Below are 22,786 nucleotides of genomic sequence, written 5' to 3'. Positions count from 1 at the left end.
GCACCCGCCACCGTGCCCGGCTAGTTTTTTTGTATTTTTTTTAGTAGAGACGGGGTTTCACCGTGTTAGCCAGGATGGTCTCGATCTCCTGACCTCGTGATCCCCCCGTCTTGGCCTCCCAAAGTGCTGGGATTACAGGCTTGAGCCACCGCGCCCGGCTCCTTCCTTCCTTCTTATGTGTGCATGGATGAGTGTATTTTCCCCAGCTTGTCTCCTTCCTTCCAGCACAGACCCTCTCTGTTTCCTGCCCAGCCTTTCGGGTTCCGGTTCCTCAATCCCCAGGCCCACTTACCTGGGAGGATGAGAAGGAGCAGGGCCAGTGAGTGCCACATGCCCCTGCCTGTCTGAGCTCTCTTCCTGGTGATGAGTTAATACCAGCCGCCCTCCAGAAACTTGTAACTGAGTCCAGAGGCAAACTGCTTTCTATTTGTCTAAATCATTTTGTTGTTGTTGTTGTTTTCTCAACTGCTTCCTTTTTTTTTCTTTAGTTACTTCCTAAATTCATGAATTAAGAGAAACGTGGTGCTGTCCTTTGGGATTGTGTGTGGTGTTACGATACGTCTTCAATGAACTGGGGAAGCAAAGAGTCCAGGCCTGGCCTAGGCTCCCTCTGCAGCTGTCTGTGATTTAGGAGCATCTTCCAGCAACACAAGGAAGGGAGTACAGTGAGGCTCAGAGCGTGGACGGAAGGGATTGAGGGAGGCACCCTGGCTTTGCCCCAGAGCGTGGAGGGAAGGGATTGATGGAGGCATGCTGGCTTTGTCTCAGAGCGTGGACGGAAGGGATTGATGGAGGCATGCTGGCTTTGCACTTTGGGAAGAATACAGCACAACGCTCCCACCCAGCCTCGCTGGAGAAACAGCCCGTACCCCAGGCTCTTTCCAGGCAGCCCCCAGCAGGTCATCTCAAACCACTGGGCTGTTGCCTCTTCCGGAGCCTGACTCAGTGCTCCTGCCTCGGAAAGCTTCCTCTGGGGTCCCGAGTCACTCCAAATTGGAGGCTCCCAGTAGGGAGCTCGGGAAGGGGAAGTTGCCTTTCTTCTCTAGCCCCACTTTGCCCTGGTTTCTTCCTCCCTGTCTCTGCACATTTTCCCTGTGGTTGGTTGTTGGCCAGTCTCACTGCACCAAAACTGCTTACTCTATTGATCCCCAAAGTGACTTTCCCAGACTCTCCCATCTTCCTTCAGATGGTCGCCTCCCTCCTCTGTCACCTGCTCCCTCTTCCTCTCCTCTTTCTTCTTTGCTGAAGCCCTTCCTGGCTCTCACTGCCTAATCCATTCCCGACCCTGCCACCTTGCGTCTCCAGGAGCCTGTCCCGGTGCTCTCCTCTGGTGCCCTTCTCTCCAGGGAGTGTCCTCACCTGCACTCTAAAGTCACCTCTATGTGCAAGACTGTCAAAAGCAGTTTGTCACCTGATTTCCTGCCTCAGTGCTTGGCTGTCACTTCCAGTGCCTAATGGTTGTTTCATAGAGACAGCCACCTTGTTAACAGCTCAGATGTGCTCAGAATTAAATTCCGTGTCCTCTTCACTCTAAAATTGGTCTGTCACTGTGCCTGGTTCACGGTCCTGGGGCTTCCTGACTCCCTGCTGCATTCCCCACTCAAACCCCTGTCAGTTTAGACTTCCTAAGACAAAGCCCATCGTATCTTCACCTGCAAAGGGCTTTGCAGGGGTGGGGGATTAGAGGCAGAGGAACAGAAGGCTTTGCCAATGGGAGCAGAGGAGGGCGTGGGGAGTCATTTCTTGGGGAGGAAGTGCTGGAGGAGGCCCCCAAACAGTCTCTGTTTATGTTTGTTTGTTTATTTATTTATTTATTTATTTTTGAGACAGAGTCTTGCTCCGTCACCCAGGCTGGAGTACAGTGGCATGATCTCAGTTCACTATAACCTCTGCCTTCTGGGTTCAAGCGATTCTCCTGCCTCAGTCTCCCGAGTAGCTGGGACTACAGGTGTGTGCCACCACACGAGGCTAATTTTTGTATGTTTAGTAGAGACGGGGTTTTGCCATGTTGGCCAGGCTGGTCTTGAATTCCTGGACTCAAGTGATCTGCCTGCCTCGGCCTCCCAAAGTGCTGGGATTACAGGCGTGATCCCGGCCCTCTGTTTATGTTTGAGGCTGCACCTTCTCTCAGAATCTTAGTGCCTCAGTGAGCCCTGGTGCTTCCTTCCTTCCTTCCTTCCTTCCTTCCTTCCTTCCTTCCTTCCTTCCCAGTTTTATTAAGGTATAATTGGGATAAAATAAACTGCATATATTTAAAGTGCACAATTTGAAACACTTTTCTTGTTTTTGTGATCTTTTTCAAATGCACTATTTATGGGCATTCAGCTAGTTTCAAGTTCGGGGCCATGATGTATAGTGTGCTGTGAACATTTTAGGCCATGCCTTTGGTGGGCATCTGGTATCCTCCTTAGCAGCTTTTGAAAGGATCCCCATTCCCTTTATCTGGAGAAAAACATGTGCTGTAGATCAGGCTGATACGGTTTGCCTGTGTTCCCATCCAAATCTCATTTGAATTGTAGCTCCCATAATTCCCACCAGGAGGGACCCAGTGGGAGGTAATTGAATAATGGGGGGAGGGTTTCCATACTGTTCTTGTGACAGTGAATAAGTCTCATGAGATCTGATGGTTTTATAAAGGGGAGTTCCCCTGCACAAGCTCTCTTGCCTGCCGCCATTTAAGACGTGACTTTGCTCCTCATTTGCCTTCCACCATGATTGTGAGGCCTCCCCAGCCATGTGGAACTGAGAGTCCACTAAACCTCTTTCATTTATAAATTATCCAGTCTTGGGTATGTCTCTTTCAGCAGCATAAGAACGGACTAATACACAGGCCCAGACCCAAGTTTAAGAGAAGTGAAACTTCAGTGAAAACTCAACCCTTAGCCTCAACAAGTCAGGCCCCTGTAGGGAAAAGTAGGAACCTGAGGACGGGACATTTGGCAATTCACCTGAGCCCGTGAGCCTCCCACTGCGGAGCAACCAGGTGCACTTGTTAGAAGGTAACAGCTCCCCTGTTGAAGAGGATGCTGAGGTCTCCAATGAAGCAGATGCCTCACCAGACATTGCTGCCCCGTAAGGATCTACTTGAGGAATCTGCCCTCATTTCTCTTCCGGACCCATAACTAAGGTTGAGTGTCAGCCTGGCCCACCTAGGAACACGCTGCTAAGGGAACAGGAGAACTAATATACACTGGCATGAACCAGTTAGAAGAGTGTGTGTGAGAGTGGATCCCGGGGCAGTGGACTATAGTGCTGAGCCAGGAAGTGTTTTTCAACATAGAGGTACTCATCCATGCAATGTAGGAGGACTCACCACCTGCAAAGCTGGGAGAGTGGTCCTAGTGCACTGCTGGGATGGCCCTGAGAAGCTTGGAAGCAACAAAACCCCATACTCAATGATGTAAGGACATCGTGGCAGGGTGTGGAAGAAGGGATCAAAAGGCTCAAGGAAGCACAGAGGATCTTCAGGGCAGTTAACCTACTCTATAGGATGCTGTCATCATCCATTTGTCTAAACCCATAGAATATGCAACACTAAGAGTGAGCCCCAATGCAAACTTGGACTTCAAATGGTCACAGGTATCAATATGGATTCGCCAGTTGTAACAGATGTCCCACTCTGGTTGGTGATGTTGATAATGGGGGAGGCTGTGCCTGTGTGAGGGTAGGAGGCATGTGGGAAATCTCTGTACTTCCTGCTCAATTTTGCTGGGAGCCTAAAACTGCTATAAAAAAGCAAGGTTGTTTTTAAAAAGACTCACATGAAATTATTTGATTGTGTTTTCAGGTAAAATATGCTAGTTTCACTTTAGCATACTAAATTAAATTAGTATTTAATGAGTATTATCCTTGGGATGCCCTGGAGGATACTCCAATTACCAGGGAAATGAGAACTATGCTGGTGATGGGGCATTAGCATTATGGAGAGGCTCAGCAGTGACTGTCTCTGTAGGCCAGGTTCACGGGAGGAGATGCCGTTACATAACTGAACTCCACAGGAGCAACGGGGCTGAGAGAATTCCGGAAGGGAAGAGGGCAGGTGGAGTCACTGGGTGGTCTGAGACAAGCTGAGCACTTGGACCAGGCAGCGAGTCCTGATTAGAACCAGAGGCAAAATCAAGATCCTAGAGACAAGAGAGGCGGCCCAGTGGTTCTTGCCCTGATTTTTAGAAATGATAGAAGTGAATACACTTAGCAACTGGTGCATATGAATATTGACTCTCTGGTCTGTGCAGTAAAAGTGATCAGACTGGGGAAGGCCAAGTGGAAGCCTCCAAAGCTGTCTCTCTGCTGTGGCCAAGATAGTAAATCTCAAACAATGTCACATTCTGCCAGGAACACAGAGATCAGTGCCACCCTCCAAGACAAAGAAAACAAGGCTGTGGTCCCACCAGATCTGCCTTTAATTTACCAAGGTCAATGGGCTAGTGAAAACTAAACCAAGAGGCTGGGCGTGGTGGCTCACACCTGTAATCCCAGCACTTTGGGAAGCTGAGGCAGGAGGATCACTTGAGCCCAGGAGATTGAGACTAGCCTGGGCAACAGAGCAAGATCCTTTCTTTACTGAAAAGTGTTTTAAAAAAAATTAGCCAGTGCAATGTTGCACGACTGTACTGTCAGCTACTCAGGAGACTGAGGCAAGAGGATCACTGAAGCTCCGGAGGTGGAGCCTGCAGTGAGCTATGATTGTGTCACTGCACTCCAGCTTGGGCAACAGAGTGAGACCCTGTCTCCAAAACAAAACAGCAACAAACCCACCACCATATTAAAGCAATAGCCAAATTTCCAGCTTCTGTGCCAACAGTGACAGGTTTACTAGAATAGATGAACATAACCTGGTGTGTTGTGTATGACTGTTGATCTGGCAAAAGCGTGCTTTCCACTACCATCAGGAAGGAGGAACAGAGGCAGGTACATTCACTCGGCATGGACAGCAGTATACTTTGATAGTCTTGTTCCAGGACTGCGTTAATTTTCTTCTTCTCATAGTATTCTAAGAAACCTGAATCGTCCAGCCATAGCCCAGAACATAAAGGTAGTCCCCTGCGTTTATGACATCATGCGAATTGGACCTGATAACAAGAAGAGGCTAGCAACTGGATGTGCTCCAGAGACTGGGAGATAAACCCTACACTGGTTTAGGGACGTGCCGTGTCAAAAGTTTAGGGTTATGTTGGTCTGGGGCATATTGGGTGTGCCCTCAGAATAAAGGGCAGATAAAATAAATTGCATTTTGCAACTCCTGCTTCTAATTGACCCACCTGATAAAACTCACGGGAGGCTTTGAACTCAGCGCCAGCAGGTATGATGCAGAGTGTGGGTCAGAAGTGGGAATGGAGACTGGGGACCCAATTGGAGCTTTGTTCATGGAGCAGTTCCACAAACACATTTTTGTTCTGTTTTGTTTTGTTTTTGAGATGGAGTCTCACTCTGTCACCCCGGCTGAAGTGCAATGGTGTGATCTCGGCTCACTGCAACATCTGCCTCCTGGGTTCTTGTGTTCTCCTGCCTCAGCCTCCCAAGTTGCTGGGATTACAGGCATGCGCCACCATGCTGGGCTAATTTTTGTATTTTTATTAGAGATGGGGTTTCACTATGTTGGCCAGGCTGGTCTTGAACTCCTGACCTCAGGTGATCCACCCACCTCAGCCTCCCAAAGTGCTGGGATTATAGATGCGAGCCACTGTGCCCGGCCAAAAATGTGCATCTTTGCATATACCCCAAATACCTGAGGCAGGCAGTGACCCCCAAGCAAAAGAGCAGGAGTTATTTAGTTTAATATAATATCTAGGGAAACCACGGCAGTGAGAATGCTGGAGCTCAACTTCAATCCTCTTCATTCTAGAATTTAGAAGGCCCCTCTCTGCCCACACACCTTAAAATGTAGCTTGTAAGTCAAGAAAGAATCAAGGGTTCAAATAATTTGGCATGATAAATTGGAACTATTCATTTTCTTTTTCTTTTTTATATTTTATTTCAATAGTTTTTGGGGAGCAGGTGGCTTTTGGTTACAAGGATAAGTTCTTTAGCAGTGATTTCTGAGATTTTGGTGCACCCGTCACTGAAGCAGTGTACACTGTACCCAGCGTATAGTCTTTTTTCCCTCATTCCCCCCATCCTTTCCCCTAAGTCCCCAAAATTCGTTGTATCATTCTTGTGCCTTTGCATCCTCATAGCTCAGCTCCCACTTATAAGTGAGGACATACAATATTTGGTTTTCCATTCCTGAGTTACTTCACTTAAAATAATGATCTTCAACTCCATCCAAGTTGCTGTGAATGCCATTATTTTGCTCCTTTTTATGGCTGAATACTATTCCATGGTGTATATGTACACCACATTGTCTTTATCCACTCATGGCTTGATGGGCATTTAGGCTGGTTCCTTATGTTTTCAGTTGCAAATTGTGCTGCTGTAAACATGCGTGTACAAGTGTCTTTTTTGGAACTACTTTTCCGCCCAGGCTGGAGAGCAGTGGTGAAATCTCGGCTCACTGCAACCTCCACCTCCTGGGTTCAAGTGATTCTCATGTCTCAGCCTCCTGAGTAGCTGGGATTACAGGCGTGTGCCACTGCCCAGCTAATTTTTGTATTTTTAGTAGAGATGGGATTTCTCCATGTTGGCCAGGCTGGTCTCGAACTCCTGACCTCAGGTGATCTGCCCACCTTGGCCTCCCAAAGTGCTGGGATTACAGGCGTGAGCCACCAGAGCTATTTTATATATTATTTACTCCTATATACTCTGAAGTCTCAGTTAGCTACACGTTAGCTCGTTCTTGACTATGACTGGATAACCAAGAATTAGCAGACATTTGAGGATGGCTCATCATAAAGAAGCACCAAACAAAACCAAACAACAAAACAAAGACCTGACCACAGAGTGGTGGGATACAGTTCAAGGAACAGAAGAGAGTTTGAAAAACATTAGCAATCAAAGAACCAAAAAAACTTTTTGAAATAAAAATCCAGTCTCTAAAATAAATATTTGATCCAAGAATTGGAAGAGAAAGTAAAATCATGAAATAAACAATATAAAAAGCTCCCCAGATATAGAACAAAGCCCACAGATATGGAAAATATAAAACAGGAGAGACAAAATGAATCAATTCAGGAAGGAAAGGGAGAGGGAGAAGGTGACAGAGAAAGAGGGAAGGGACCGTCTGAAGAAAGTGGGGAGAGACTGGGAAAGTCCGTCTGGGCGTCAGCAGAACAAGTAATTTCCAACAGCAGCCAGGGGAAAGTGTGCAGGGATGGAGAGGATGAAATCAGGGTAAGAGGAAGCTAATGAGAAAAAGCAACTTCTCCATTCCTGACCTTCCCCACTGAGCCCGTCCTTGGCTTCACAGTGGCTTCAGAGTGACTCACGACCCCAGAGGAAACGGTCCTGGGGGTAGGGGCAGTGGGTCAGACAGCCCAGAGCAGGAAGAGGCAATGAGATGTCCTACAGTGGGGCTGCCTGGAAGGAGCCTGGGGCATGGGCTTTCTCCAGCAAGGCTGGGTGTGAGTCCTGTGCACTGTGGGCTTCCCAAACTGCTCCTCTCCCCGCACTCCTCATGGCCAGCCTTGTCTGTCCTCTCCTCCTGGCAGTAGATCCCACAGCTCCTCAATGCCTGGGTTCCTCCTGGCTCCTCCTGCTCCTTGGCTCCCACATGCACTGCCGTGCAAACCTGACCAGGTCTGGACCCATTTTCTTTCCTACATGCACAAAAGTTTGGACACAGCTTGCAACACACACTGCACCATAGCAAAGAATGGCACCTCTTTTCTCCAAATATGTAAAATAGAGAAGTAGCTACAGACATAATAGGAAGTGAGCAAGAAACTTGAAGGAGATTCGGGTAGGTTTGCAGCATTGACTTCCGAGCTTGGATTCAAGTGTCTGAAGGGCACCAGACACCTGTGATCACTGAGGAGAGGAGAGGAGACAGTACCATGTGGCTGTCCCAGGCTCTGCTGCTTCTTATCCTCGCAGGTGAGTGTAGCTGGAGCTTTAAGGTGCTGGAATGACAGAGGCTGGGCTGGAGACAGAGACACTCTGTTCTTAGGAAGGAGACACGTCAGGGAAAATGACAGCGCCAATTCATCCATCCATGCCCGTATTCATTAAATAGCAGTCAAGTTTTTGTTATCTGACAGGTTCTGTGTCAGATGCTGCAGAAACAAACAAAGACAAAACAAAACAGGAATAGCTTCTTGTTGGAACTTTCATAGCACGGTTTTGTGTGGAGATATGTTTTCAGTTCTCTTGGGTATATATCTAAGGGTATAATTACTGAATCCTATGTTAACTCTATGTTTAACTTTTTGAGGAATCATCAAACTTTTTTCCCAAGTATTTATATTTGAGTACAGCTTTGGCTGTCATGTCAACAAATTTTGATATGCAGTGTTTTCATTTCTGTTAAAATGTAACAAATCTATGTGCTTCTCATATGATCTATACTCAGATCAAGCTTTGTAAGAAAATGTTTCCTTCCAATCTCAAATTTATTTTCTTTTAAAGTTGATTATTATTACTATTACTATTTGTAGAGATGAGGACTCACTTCCATGAACCTTAGGGTTCTCAACCCTGACCCTTCTATATAAACAGATGAATAAACAGATATGAATAAGGAAGGAACTAATGAATGAGTCCATTCTTGAAGAACTTTTAAAGAGCACGGATACTCGGGTTCCGGCTCAAACCCACTCAGTCAGTCATGGCGGGCTCAAGCATCTGGATGGTTTAGACGCCTCCATACATGGTCTTGACTGGTTCTTAGCCACAGCTGAGAGACTTCCTCTAAAGAGCTCAGAGTATAAGGAGGAAGACAGGCAGCTAGACAGTGCGTAATCATTATCTGAGAAGGAGTCTTGCTCTGTCGCACAGGCTGGAGTGCGGTGGCGCAATCTCGGCTCACTGCAACCTCTGCCTCCCAGGTTCAAGCAATTCTCCTGCCTCAGCCTCCCAAGTAGCTGGGATTACAGGTGTGCACCACCATGCCCGGCTAACTTTTTTGTATTTTTAGTAGAGACGGGGTTTCACCATGTTGGCCTGCCTGGTCTGGGCTCCTTGACCTCATAATCTGCCCACCTTGGCCTCCCAAAATACTAGGATTACAGGTGTGAGCCACTGTGCCCGGCCAGATTTCCATTTTTTAATGCTCTGGAATTAGAACATAAAGGATTTTTTTCCCTTAGAATCTTGAAAAATTACCTATAAGGCTATCTGACAATAGAGCCTTGATCTAGGGTAAATTCTTTGAATAGTTTGGATTCTCCCCCACCCCCACCATGATTATTATCTATTCAGGGTTTTTTTTGCTTGTTTTTGAATAAATTATATCATTTCCACCCCCCTTCCACCAAGAAAGCTAACAATATTATTAAGTATATATTAGCATAAAGTTCTGTAGTTATAAAGCATCCTTTTATAATTTAAAATTTTAATATGTGTTGTCATATACAGTCAGCCCTACATATATATCCATGGGTTCCTCATCTGTCAAGTTAACCAACTACAGGTGGAAAATATTTGGAAAAGAAAGCCCTCTACCTGCGCTGAACACGTACAGACTTTTTCTTTTCATTATTCCCTGAACAGTACAGTCTAACAACTATATGTGACGTAGCAATTACATTGCATTAGAATTATAAATAATCTAGAGAGATTTAAAGTGTATGGGAGGATGTGTGTAGGTTATATGTAAATATCATGGCATTTTATATCAAGGACTTGAGCATCTGTAGATTTTCATAGCCACAGGGTCCTGGAACAAATTCCCTCTGGATATCGAGGAATGACGGTGCTCATTTTGATTACATGTGCCACAAGATTGTCCACGTTATTGTCGCTTCTCCTTTTCCCACATCCTCTTTTCTCCTACATTGAACTAGTCAGTTTGGAGATCTGGTGGGTTAATGTTAACTGATTTTATTATCTAATTATTCATTTCTTATAGGTATAATTTCTTCTTATTTCCTTGGGATTAGCACTTGTTATCTTTAATAAATGAAATATTGTGATTATTTTTCTTTCTAAATTAATTAAATTATGTTAAGACTAAGAATTTAGTTTTGTCCAATTGAGATATAATTCATACACCATAAAATTTACTCACAGTGTATAACTCGGTGGCTTTTGGTACATTCACAAAGTTGTACAAAGATCACCTCTATCTAATTCCAGAACATTTTCCTCACCTTAAAAAGAAACCCCATACACATTAGCAGTTAACCCCTTCCCCAGCCCTTGGCATCCACTAATCTACTTTCTTGTCTCCAGGAGTCTGCCTGTTCTGGACATTTCATATGAATGGAATCATACAACATGTGACATTTCATGTCTGGCTTCTTTCACTTAGCATTATGTTTCAAGGTTCCTCAGTGTTGTAGCACAAATCAGAGCTTCATTCTTTTTCATGGCTGCATAATATTTCACAGTGGATATACCACATTTGGTTTCTCCAGTCATTTGTTAATGAACCTTAGGGTTGTTTCCACCTTTTAAAAATTGTTAGGAATAATGTTATGAGCTTTCATAGCATGGTTTTGTGTGGAGATATGTTTTCAGGTCTTTTGGGTATATATCTAGGGGTATAATTGCTGAATCCTATGTTAACTCTATGTTTAAGTTTTTGAGGAATCATCAAACATTTTTTTCCAAGGATTTATATTTGAGTACAGCTTTGGCTGTCATGTCAACAAATTTTAATATGCAGTGTTTTCATTTCTGCTTAAATGTAACAAATCTATGTACTTCTTATATTATCTACACTCAGATCAAGCTTTGTAAGAAAATTTTTCCTTCCAATCTCGAATTTATTTTCTTTTAAAGTCGATTATTATTATTATTATTATTATTATTATTATTATTTTGTAGAGATGAGGACTCACTTTAATGCCCAGGCTGGTCTCAAACTCCTGGGCTCAAGTGATCATCCCACTTTGGCCTCCCAAAGTGTGGGGATTATAGGTGTGAGCCACCATGCCTGGCTTCAAATTTATTTTCTGTAAAAAATTTTCAGATGTATTCTGCTTCCTTTCCTTCCTTCTGAGACAAGGTTTGCTCTGTCACCCAGTCTGGAGTACAGTGCTGGGATCAGGGTTCATTGCAGCCTTGACCTCCCAGGCTCAAGCCATCCTCCCACCTTAACCTCCTAAGTAAGTAGCTAGGACTACAGGCATACAGTGCAACACCCAGCTAATATTTATTTATTTATTTATTTATTTATTTAGTCTCGCTATGTTTCCAGGCCTGCTTTCAAGCTCCAGGGCTCAAGCGATTCTCCTGCCTCAGCCTCCCAAAGTGCTGAAATTACAGGTGTGAGCTACCACACCCAGCTCTTATTTCCTATATAACTTCCAGATGTATTTTTTCTTTAAATATTTACCTTAATTGTTGTTTTTCCATTCTGATGCAGAACTTTTTTCAGAGTGAACAAATGAAGCCCCCAAATCCATCTTTCCCCAGGAGGTCGTGTGCAGTTTCTTAGTTCCCTTCGGATGCCATAGAAAGCAGATTTGGGCATGGAGTCCAATTTCTGTTCCAGGAATTCCTCGGGTTGTGCAGCTCTGCCTGTTTGTGGTGAAACTGTCTTCCACTCCTACCATGGTGAACCCTGGTTTTTCAAGACATTCCAATGAAGTCTAAAGTTTTCATTCCTCCAGGGGTAATAATAATAATAACAAACATAATACAGTAACATAGAGGTAGATGCCATTATTATTCCCACTTATAGGAAACGAAGGCACAGTGTGTTAGTCCATTTTCACGCTGTTGATAAAGACATACCCAAGGTTGGGTAAATTATAAAGAAAAAGAGGTTTAATGGACTCACAGTTCCACATGACTGGGGAGGCTTCACAGTCATGGTGGAAGGTGAAAGGCACGTCTTACATGGCAGCAGGCAAGAGAGAGAATAAAAGCCAAGCAAAAGGGGTTTCCCTTTATATAACCATCAGATCTCGTGAGATGTATTCACTACCATGAGAACAGTGTGGGGAAAACCACCCCATGATTCAATTATCTCCCACCGGGTCCCCCCAACAACACGTGGGAATTATGGAAGCTACAATTCAAGATGAGATTTGGGTGAGGACATAGCCAAACCATATCACACAGAGAGGTTAATTTGCCCAGGTTCACAAAACTTGTAAGTGGTAGAGCCAGGATTCAAACCCAAGCCCTCTGGCACAGCCTGAGCTCTTAACCATGACCTTGGGTGTCTCTTGGCATTTCAGAGACAACTTCTCTCCTTCCATGGGAATTGCTCCCAGGGCTTCTTCAAGTGCTCCAATGTGCTTCTAGTTCAATCTCAAGTTTATGCTGCAGTAATCACAGCTACGCTTTATTACCGGTGCACAAATAATCAAAATCAATCGTTTCTTTAGCTGGGTTTCCGTTTAGGTCAGTTGAATTTAAAGATTTTCTGACAAAGGTCTCACTTAAGGTATTTCCACTGTTTTGAATTGTTTTCAAGTGAAAGATTAGGCTGACAAGTTCATGCAGACTAGTCTTGTCCTGGAGCAAATTGTTTGAAAAGTGGAGCTAATTAGGTATGCCCCATCCCTCACCCTTTAGCTGACTTGAATCATGTCCATTATGTTTAGAGAAGAACTTATAAGATGCAGGAGAGTGGAATGGGTGCCGCTCTGTTTATACCTAATCTTTACTTGCGTTTATCTAAGTTAGCTTTTCCTAGGAATTTTGGAACTGGAATTTATAACAATGTATGGCGAAATGGAGATCTGTGTGATGTGGATCCCATAGCACATACAGACCAGTTGGTATCACTATTTGGTCAATTTCAAAGGGATTCATTCAGGGTGATTAACTACAGCAGAGCCACCAGAAACCATCAGAATCACCAGGAATAGCCAATTGTCAAGGCAGCAATCATTCTCCTGGAAAAGGGTCTTCTGCAATTTCCTCCCCATCAGACCAGTATAACACAAAGATGGTTGCAAAAGAGCGTTCCTTGGAATATAATGATTTGTTGGCCATAGGGAGAGGGAGAGGGGTGAACTGCAGGAAGCTATTATTGCTCAGCGTCAACATTTGTGTTTCGTTGGGGATCTGCAATTGTGCTCTTCAGTGATTTTCCTGGTGACTTTGACCCAGTGGAATTTTGAAGGACAAAGATTTGTCTTGTGGAAAATGTATTCCTTCCTTGACTGTTATGAGGCAGTTGGATTTGGCCACTACTCCCAATGCAGGAGGCTGTGGCCCTGCCCTTGGGGTGGGAGGTGACAGCACATGAATTTGTGTTTTCCAGGCTACTCCATTGCCACTGAAATCACTGGTCCAACAACAGTGAATGGCTCGGAGCGGGGCTCGTTGACTGTGCAGTGTGCTTACGGCTCAGGCTGGGAAACTTACTTGAAGTGGTGGTGTCGAGGAGCTGATTGGAATGGCTGTAACATCCTTGTTAGAACAAATGGATCAGAGCAGGAGGTAAAGAAGAATCGGGTGTCCATCAGGGACAATCAGAAAAACCGCATATTCACCGTGACCATGGAGAATCTTAAAAGAGATGATGCTGACAGTTATTGGTGTGGGATTGAGAAAACTGGAATTGATCTTGGGGTCAACGTTCAAGTGACCATTAAGCCAGGTAAGAGGAAGTGTATATACGTGTGTGTCTCTCAGGTCCTGCTCTGTCCTGGTCCCTGAGGTCCCACTTGAGTAAATTAACTGTCACTCAGAGTCACCTATGACAGAGAGTGGCTGAGTCCTGAGGTCTTGCTATGGTTTGAATATTTGTCCCCCCAAAAACTAGTGTTGAAACTTAATCCCCAATGTGGCAGTATTGATAGACGAGGCCTTTAAAAGGTGACTGGGTCATGGGGGTAGAGTTCCCATGAATGAATTAATCCATTCGTGGATTAAAGAATGAATGAGTTATCATGGGAATGGAACTGGTGGCTTTATAAGAAAAGGCAGACAGACCTGACCTAGCACACTCAGTTCCATCACCACGAGATGCCTTGAACCACCTTGGGACTCTGCAGAGTCCCTACCATCAAGAAGGCCCTCCCAAGATGTGGCTCCTCAACCTCGGCCATCTTAGCCTTCATAACTGTAAGAAACAAATTCCTTTTCTTTATAAATTACTCAATTCCAGATATTCTGTTATAACCAAGAAAAAGTAGACTAAGACAGGTCTCATAGGACCCTGAAGGACCGCTTGGGATTGAGGGGATCTCTTCAATGCCCCCATGGCTCCCAGGGCTCCCTCCAGGATGGGATTAAGCCTTTCTAGGCACGTTTTGTTTTTCTCTGAACAGCTCAGTGTCCGAGTCTGTTGCCCACAGATGACAGGGTGATGGTTCCAGTTTCAGCCCATGGGCCAAAGGGACCCCTTTCCCTGGTAACCAGAGACCCCAGTCCTTGCCAGTGCCTTCTTGGAACTTCTTTATAGCACTAAGTGCCTGTGTCAGAAAAGGAGAAGGGCCTCAAGTCAATGGCCTTAGCTTAAGAAACAAGGGAAAAAAAAAAAAAAGATTAAAGTAAACTCAAAGCAAAGACCAGAACACAGATAATATTAAGACCACACTGAAAAATTAATGAAATCGCAAGCAAAAGTAATGGGGAAAAAATGAAATGAGATACATCTCACACATTGTGAGAACATCAAAAACACTGTTAAACTTCTAGCTAGACTGATCAGGAAAAACAAGAGAGAAGACGTCAATTATTAACATCAGAAATGAGAGAGGTAGCATTACAACAGATTTTACAGCTACTAAAAGAATAATAAAGGAATATGTGTCGTAAACAACTTTTATGTCAATATATTCAACAAGTTAAATGAAATGGAAAAACATCCTTGAAAGGTGCAAACTACCAGTCACAAGAAGAAATAGATAACTAGAATAGCTCTGTATCTATTAATGAAATAGAATTTGTCTTTTGCAGTCTTTTCACAAAGAAAATGTCAGGCTCAGATGGACCTTTGGTGAGTTCAGGACCAGATAATATCAATTCTTTTTTTTTTTTTTTTTTTTTTTTTTTGAGATGGAGTTTCGCTCTTGTTGCCCAGGCTGCAGGCTGGAGCGCAATGGCAAGATCTCGGCTCACCACAACTTCCACCTCCTGGGTTCAAGAGATTCTCTTGCCTCAGCCTCCTGAGTAGCTGGGATTATAGGCATGCACCACCACGCCTGGCTAATTTTGTATTGTTAGTAGAGATGGGATTTCTCCATGTTGGACAGGCTGGTCTCGAACTCCCGACCTCCGTGGAGAAGGGTGTAACTTGCAGGAAATAAGCAGTAGCTGAGCAATATATTCTCCTGGTTCAAAACCCCAGAGATCTCGTGACATTACCACTACTTGAATTTCTCCTTCATAATCAGAATCCATAACTCCTGGGACTATAGTAATGCCCTGTAAATTAAGACAGCTTTTACCCAAAATTAATCCCATATATCCTGTTGGCAAAGGTCCCCAAATACCAGTGGGAAGTTTGATGGGTTTGTCTCCTCCCACTAACGTTACCTGTTCTCTGACTGGGAGATCGAATCCTGCACTTCAGGGTGTTCCTGGGGAGTGGGAATCAATGTGCCTCTGGCAACCCATCCCTGAGACGGGGCTGTGGGCTGGATGGGGAATGCCTCCATTGTTTGTGGGACCCAGGTCCAGGCCTCCTTCTCGTTTCCCCACAGGGGGTGCCATTCTGATGAAATTTTGAGTGGCACTGACTAGCCCAGTGATTTCCTTTATTGCAATGAGGGCAAAATCCTCGCGTTTTTTTTCTGTTGGGGGGCGCAGGGAACTGCATTATAAGATCTCTTCTGCCCAGTCTCTACTAAAAATACAAAAAATTAGCCGGGCGTGGTGGCGGCGCCTGTAGTCCCAGCTGCTCGGGAGGCTGAGGCAGGAGAATGGCGGGAACCCGGGAGGCGGGGCTTGCAGTGAGCCGAGATCGCGCCACTGCACTCCAGCCTGGGTGACAGAGCGAGACTGTCTCAAAAAAAAAAAAAAAAAAAGATCCCTTCTGCCCAGAGGTCTGACGGTGTTCTTTTTTGAAGTGTCCGATTTTTCCACAATTATAACATTTTTCCATTTTAGGATTCGCCCCTTGGCCCTTTTTAGATTTGTCCACTACTAAATTAGCCGTTGCTTGAGCCAACATTGTAGAGCCATAAAGCTCGTTCCCACATCTCGACAAGCTTTGAGAAAATTTCCCAAGTTTTTTATACATCTCACAGGTGCCAGTGCACATTTACAATCTGCATTTGCATTCTCAAAAGCTAGAGTTAAGATTAGCATTTCTGCAGCCACAGTATGAGGAATCTGATGCTTCACTGCCTCTCGTAATCTTGCAAGAAAATATGCATAAGCCACCCTTGCATGATATGTAAAAAAGATTGTACTGGGTGGGACCCCTTCCTCAGGAATTGTGGCCCAGGCACGTTTAGCAGCCAAGGCACACCGCTTGTAAGCAACGTCTGCGAGTGCCATTTGATGTTCCAGATCTGAATAAGGACCATTATCTAACAGCATATCCTCTGTAATGTCTCTGTGTCCAGCAGCACGATTCTGTCTAGCCTGGTCTGCACACGGTTCTTGCCAATTTAAATTCCATGTCAGGTATGCACTAGCAGACAAACAAGTGCGAGCCAAATGCTTTACATCAAGCATTTGATGTGGAAGGCGCATAGTGTCAAATATAGATTCTAGCAATCCTAAAGTAAATGGGCTTTGTACTCCATTATTAACTACACTAGCTTTCAATTTCTTCAGCAACTTAAACTGTAGTGGGGTGTGTTCATGAATAAACTGCTGTGGATTATTTGGATCGGGCCTTATGGAAATAGGAAAAGCACAGGGTCCTAAGGGCTCTCCAGCTATAGCAGCAGAGCGTAAAATTCTTTGTACTGGGGTCTCTATTTCTGCTACTGAAGGAGGTGGTACAGATGTTTCTGCTACTGGAGGGGGCGACACAGGCCAATTTTCATCCTCCTGCTGTTTATTATTTTTAATTGGTACTGTGGGTGAGACAAAAGATTCTTTCAGATTTTTAGACTCAGAATATGACTTCTGCTGTCTAGCAGAATAAGAAGGAGATAATGGCAGGAGGACTGTATGGATAAAACTCCAAGCAGAAAAAACAGAAAGATAAACTTTAAGACCTTTTTGGTGAGCCCGTTTTAATCCTTCTCCTACTCTGTCCCAGATTTCTACATCGAGACTGCCTGTCTGTGGAAACCATGGGTTATGTGTAGTGACCTTCTTCAGCATCTTAGTTAATGTTTGAGAACTAACCTGAGCACCAGATTATTTAAGTAAAACTTTAAGCAAATGCACATAATGTTGCACCTCAATAGACAAATTCTGCCCCATGTTACCCTGATTCAGAAAACTTCCCATTCCCAGTACCTCTCTAGGCCACTGACCTTATATTGGCTGCTGGCTGACTTGTGCCGGGGTTTCTCATTCGTCTTGTCAGTTTCTCTTTCTCTGCTCCAGCAGAACTTCTTTGCTCACGTTCCTGTCCCGGCCACCACTTATCACTGTTGGTTGCTACAGGATTGAACAAAGGGGGACGAATGCAGAAATGAAGACAAAGACAAAGAGATCTGTTTTGAAGAAGGGGTCAGGGAGCTCCTTGCTTCTAGTGAACGAGGGCCCTGAGCTTCTACAGCCCTTCGTATTTATTAGGTAGAAAGAGCAGGGAGGGAGAGGTAACGGTTGGTCAGCTGCTTGATTTATCACAGGTTCACATAATTGCTTTCTTTGTACAACAGTTTTCAGGTGTTCGTATAGATAATCACAAGGAACACTGCACTTTGGGTGTGACTGCCCTCAGCGCCCCTTCTGGCAGCAGATGCAGTTGCTAGTTTTCCAACATCCTGCTTTCAAAAGAACAGTTTTCTGTTCGCTCACATAGCCTCCAGTGATATACTGAGTTGGTCATGACTCTTATTCTTTCAGCCTGTAACAAAAGTTAACATTAGTGACCTTGACACCAAGCGTTGGAGACACTCTGGAGCACCTGGAGCCTCGCACCCTGCAGGTGGGAATGCACATGATACAACCACCTGGGAAAAGAGTTTGCAGTTTCTTCAGACATGGAACGTATGCCTGCCAGAGATGATCCAGCCCCTCAGCTCTTCCATATTTAGTCAAAATGACATAAAGTTTTATGTTCACACAGAGACTTGTATGTGAACATTCATAGTAGCTTTATTTGTAACAGCAAAAAACTGGAAACAATTCAAGTGAGTGGAATTTTTTTAAAAAATGTGAAATACAGGCTGGGCGTGGTGGCTCACACCTGTAATCCCAGCACTTTGGGAGGCCGAGGCAGGTGGATCGCTTGAGGCCAGGAGTTTGAGACCAGCCTGGACAACATGACAAAACCCTGTCTCTACTAAAAATTAAAAAAAAAAACTAGCTGGCTGTGATGGCACTCACCTGTAGTCCCAGCTACTTGGGAGGCTGAGGCAGAGAATTGCTTGAACCTGGGAGGCGGAGGTTGCAGTGAGCCAAGGTCATGCCACTGCACTGCAGCCTGAGCGACAGAGAGAGACTCTGTCTCAAAACAAAACAACAACAAAACAAACAACAACAAAAAAAGTGAACCACCCATACAATAGAATACAACTTGCGATAAAAGGAAACCTTCTACTGATATACCAATGATAACATAGTTATGCTGAATGAAAGAAACCAGCTCAAAAACTTGATTTACACTGTAGGATTCCATTTATATTAGATTCTGCAAAATGCAAACTCATTGATAGTAAGAGAAAATGGATCAGTGCTATCATCCCTTAGCTAAGGCTGTCACAACAAAATACCACAGACTGGGTGGCATAAACAACATAAATGTATTTCTCATAGTTCTGGAGGCTAGAAGTCCAAGAGCAAGATGTTGGCAGGTTCAGTTGAGCCTGAAGCCTCCCTCCCTGGCTTGCAGGTGGCTGCCTTCTTGCTACCCCTTCCTGAGGTTGCCCCTCTGTGCTCGCACGCCCTGGTGTCTCCCCACGTGTCCTCATCTCCTCTTCAGAGAAGGACACCAGTCAGATGGCATTAGGACTTACCCTAACAGACTCATTTTAATTTCCTCTTGAAAGGTTTTAGCTCCAAATACAGTCACATTTTGAGGTACTGGAGACTAGGGTATCAACATATAATTTTTAGGGGACCACAGTTCAATCCCTAACACATGGGGACAGAGTAAGGAGGAGGGTGGTCTTGGGGATTATGAATATGCTCACAGTCCTGACCACGGTGGTGGTGTTACCAGGTATACACATACATCAGTTTAACATATTGTTCTCTTTAAATATTTACAGTTTATTATGTGTGAGTTATACCTTGATTTAATCACAGGAAAATGATATTAAAAAAAGACAAATATGATGCTATGATCTCTTATTTTTAGATTGCTCCAGAAGCAAACTTTGAATATCAAAACTCACCACACACCGTCAGAGTGAGAAGGGTGTGGTGCAGCAGGAACTGGCACACAGCGGAGGCTGGGATGCATCTAATATAGCCAGACTTCAACGGGGATAGGGAGGGTGAGATCTCAAAGCTGCTGGAAGACAGGAAAGGGCCAGAGAGGGAAGAGCAGAGGTGGAGGGCGCTGGGCCTGGCTGCAGAGAGCCAGGAATCCCGGGATCCCCAGAGGTGGCTCAGCGAGGGGGCCACAAGCCCAGTGGCCAAATCACTACAGAACAGGCCATAAGGAGTTCACCTTGGCTGTGGCTGAGACTCAGAAAAGAGCTAGCCTAGCCCTAGGAGAGCAGAACGCTGTCGAGTGTGCTAAGCTGTGCCATGCAACTGGTGATTGCAAATTCCCTCCTTAGTCTGCTCCTCAGAATTTCTCACATGGTAATACTTCAGTAACTTCTCTTTAGAAAATAATTCATGTAATATTTTGGATACTGACCAGAGAGTCTTGGACCCCAAGGCAGAGGCTCCTTAATTCCTAGGTGGAGAAGTCTTAGGGCCACAGCCAGAGCTGGGCCATCCATGGAAGGGGTGAACCGTGTTCTGCTTTGTATGTTTAGACACAAAAACTCCAGTCCTGGAATGGACAACTGCAACAGCAAGCCTGGCTTTCACACCTGCAGCCACCCAGACCAGCAGCCCCCTCACCAGGTAGGTGGAGTCGGGTCCCACCACTTTCCCACAGGTCTGGCCCCATGGCCTCTCCTCTAACACGGTTTGCCAGATACAGCAACAGCATGCCCAGTTAAACTGCAAGTTCAGACAAACAACAAAACATTTTTTAGCATAAGTATATCCCAACTATTTCATGGGCTATACTTATACTAAAAAAGCATATGTTGTTTATCTGAACTTCAAATTTAACTGAGCGTTCTATGCTTTTATTTGTTAACTCTGATAACCCTGTCTTCTAGGGGTACTCAGGCTGAAACCCCCATAGGCCCCCGCTGTTGCATCTTTGTATCAGTAAAGTCACTGCAAACCTCAGTTGGGCTGCCCCAACCTCAGTTTACCTTTGAGGAAAATAAGATTTCCCATGTAAGCGTTGGCAACATGAAGGCAAACTCTGCAACACAGGCATGAGCCACCACATGACTAAGGGTGGCAGGAGAGGGGCCTGAACATGCCCTACCTGCCTCCTGGGGTCAAGAGGGCATATCGAGGTTTGATCTCTAGTGGGTTAGGAGAGACACCTCTGTCATCTGCTCCTAGTTTCTGCCCAAGAACAAATATTGTTCCAGCCTCCCTCTCCCCAGGCACCAGAGTAGGGGAGTGGAAAATGCTAGAGGGAAAGGGGGAAACTGGAAGTTCAGTGTTCTCGCCCTCCCAAGCTGGAAGAGGGGTCTGGAGGATTAGTCTGATGCTCACCAACCTTGGAGGTGTCCAGAGGAGTCCCCAGAGGTCAGCACCTGTGAGCTAGCTATTGGGTTCCATCACGGCCTGCTGTGGTCAAGTCCCCCAGGTCAAGGCGGAAGCCCAAACCACAGACCCTCCTGCTCCTGCTAGAGCGCAGCGCAGAGGCCTGTGTCTCTGGCTCAGTCCTCCTGGAACTCAAGGCCTGCCAGTTCCCTCTGCAGTTCAACTCTGTTTTTTTTTTTTTTTTCATTCACTCGATCTTGAGTTCTGCGAATGTGTCTGCAGAGCTCCACCTGCGGAGCTGGCTTTAGGACTCCTTGACTGTTTCTTTTTTGTTTTTTTCCTCCTCCATGCTTTTGTGCAAACTGATGGGATTTTAGCTGTCAGGGGACAGAGGACAAGGGACTCCAGAGGTGTAGTGGGAGAGCCCCAAGAGTGAAGAAGCTGGGAAGGACCTTTGGGGGCATTTGGACCTGTGGCCTGCTGTATAGTCCCTCCTCCATCTCCCCCAAATACCCTCAGTCCCATCTGAGGGCTCATCCAGCATTCTGGGGTTGGATATAATTTTGATTTTTCTTTCTTTCTTTCTTTCTCTTTCTTTCTTTCTTTCTTTCTTTCTTTCTTTCTTTCTTTCTTTCTTTCTTTCTTTTTCTTTCTTTCCTTCCTTCCTTCCTTCCTTTCCTTCCTTCCTTCTTTCTTCCTTCTTCCTTCTTTCTCCTCCCTTCCTTCCTTCCTTCTTTCTCCTTCCTTCCTTCCTTCCTTCCTTCCTTCCTTCCTTCCTTCCTTCCTTCCCTTTCCCTTCCTTCCTTCCTTCTTTCTTCCTTCTTCCCTCTTTCTCCTTCCTTCCTTCCTTCCTTCCTTCCTTCCTTCCTTCCTTCCTTCCTTCCTTCCTTCCTTCCCTCCTTCCCTTCTTTCTTTCTTTTTTTTTTTCAGAGATGGGGCCTCACTAGGTTGCCCAGGCTGGTCCTGAACTCTTGGGTTCAAGCAATCCGCCTGCTTTGGCCCCCAAAGTGCTGGGATTACAAGTGCAAGCCACCACTCCTGGTCTGATTTTTAAAATGTATCTGTGAGCTGAGAGTGGCCTCAAGTTGCGCTGAGGTGAAAGAAACAAGTTGGGAGATCAAGACCCTGGGAAGTGGGTGGAGGATGGTGAGGGGGTGGAATTGATGGTCAATAAGGTTCCGGGCCTTACACACCCATAGAAAGTAACAGGGAACATAAGGAACCCCAGGGTCAGGTGCTGGTCCACAGGCAGAGGGTCAGAGCAAGGTCATCCTCCAAGGCCTTCAAGGATAAGACGTCAGATCTGACACCTGAAAGGTAGGTAACATTTGCACAGGTAGCGATGAGGGTGGGGAGGCCCTCTGGGTGCAGAATGCAGCAGAAGCTGAGGTAAGAAGAGACAGGGAATGCTAAACCCCTTTAAGATAGGTGAGGAGGAGTTATGGGAGACCAGCCAAAAAGGCCGGATGGGAGTTGGCAGACAGGACCTTGAATGCCAGGCTGAGTTGACTGGGGGTGTAGGGAGGACTGGAGGCCTCGCTGGTGAGCAGCATGACCATGCACCACCAAGGGGGCTGTCCTGGCTGGGGTTCCAGGCTTGCCCTCACATAGACATTGGAAGCCAGGATCTGGGCATAGAGTTGAGAAGACCTGAGACCTCTGACCCAGGACGTAGCTCATTTCCTGTCACCATGTTCCCACAGGTCCCTGCTCAGCAGCACCCACTTCCTGTTCCTGCTCTTCCTGGAGCTGCCTCTGCTCCTGGGCATGCTGGGGGCTGTCCTCTGGGTGAACAGGCCACAAAGAAGGTCTTGAGGGAGGAAGAATCAGCCCGATGATGAGAATCCCGATGCCCACTGACATCCTGTCCAGGGAGAAGGGCCCTCCCACAGAAGAAAGAATCTTTTCTTTTCTTTTCTCTTTTCTCTTCTTTTCTTTTCTTTCTTGTTTTAAAATTTCTTTTCTTTTTAAATTTTCTTTC

The 22,786-nt window shown here is 45.4% G+C and overlaps 2 protein-coding genes across 3 annotated transcripts in view; one reads left to right on the top strand and one right to left on the bottom strand.

Annotated features, from left to right (window-relative positions):
- Positions 1–22,786, top strand: part of LOC101014734 (CMRF35-like molecule 5) — a 27,353-nt gene extending 4,567 nt beyond the window's left edge. Inside the window, exons 1-4 of one of the 2 annotated variants that reach the window (XM_003913378.5) lie at positions 7,679–7,971; positions 13,259–13,597; positions 20,007–20,097; positions 22,509–22,786. In XM_003913378.5, coding sequence (XP_003913427.1) covers positions 7,932–7,971; positions 13,259–13,597; positions 20,007–20,097; positions 22,509–22,620 — 582 coding nt within the window. In that variant the 5' untranslated portion in view covers positions 7,679–7,931 and the 3' untranslated portion in view covers positions 22,621–22,786. Of the gene's footprint in view, positions 1–7,678; positions 7,972–13,258; positions 13,598–20,006; positions 20,098–22,508 lie in introns of those variants that run through there. The other variant, XM_021927910.2, reaches the window with a different exon arrangement.
- Positions 7,312–8,348, bottom strand: C17H17orf77 (chromosome 17 C17orf77 homolog). The gene is given in 2 exon segments (XM_021927909.2): positions 7,312–7,780; positions 7,782–8,348. Coding segments are annotated over 2 exon segments (726 nt in total). The 5' UTR covers positions 8,088–8,348; the 3' UTR covers positions 7,312–7,360.

Source organism: Papio anubis, chromosome 17 (assembly GCF_008728515.1).
Source record: "Papio anubis isolate 15944 chromosome 17, Panubis1.0, whole genome shotgun sequence".
NCBI classification, from domain to species: Eukaryota; Metazoa; Chordata; class Mammalia; order Primates; family Cercopithecidae; genus Papio; species Papio anubis.
This window is presented reverse-complemented; position numbering and strand designations above follow the sequence as displayed.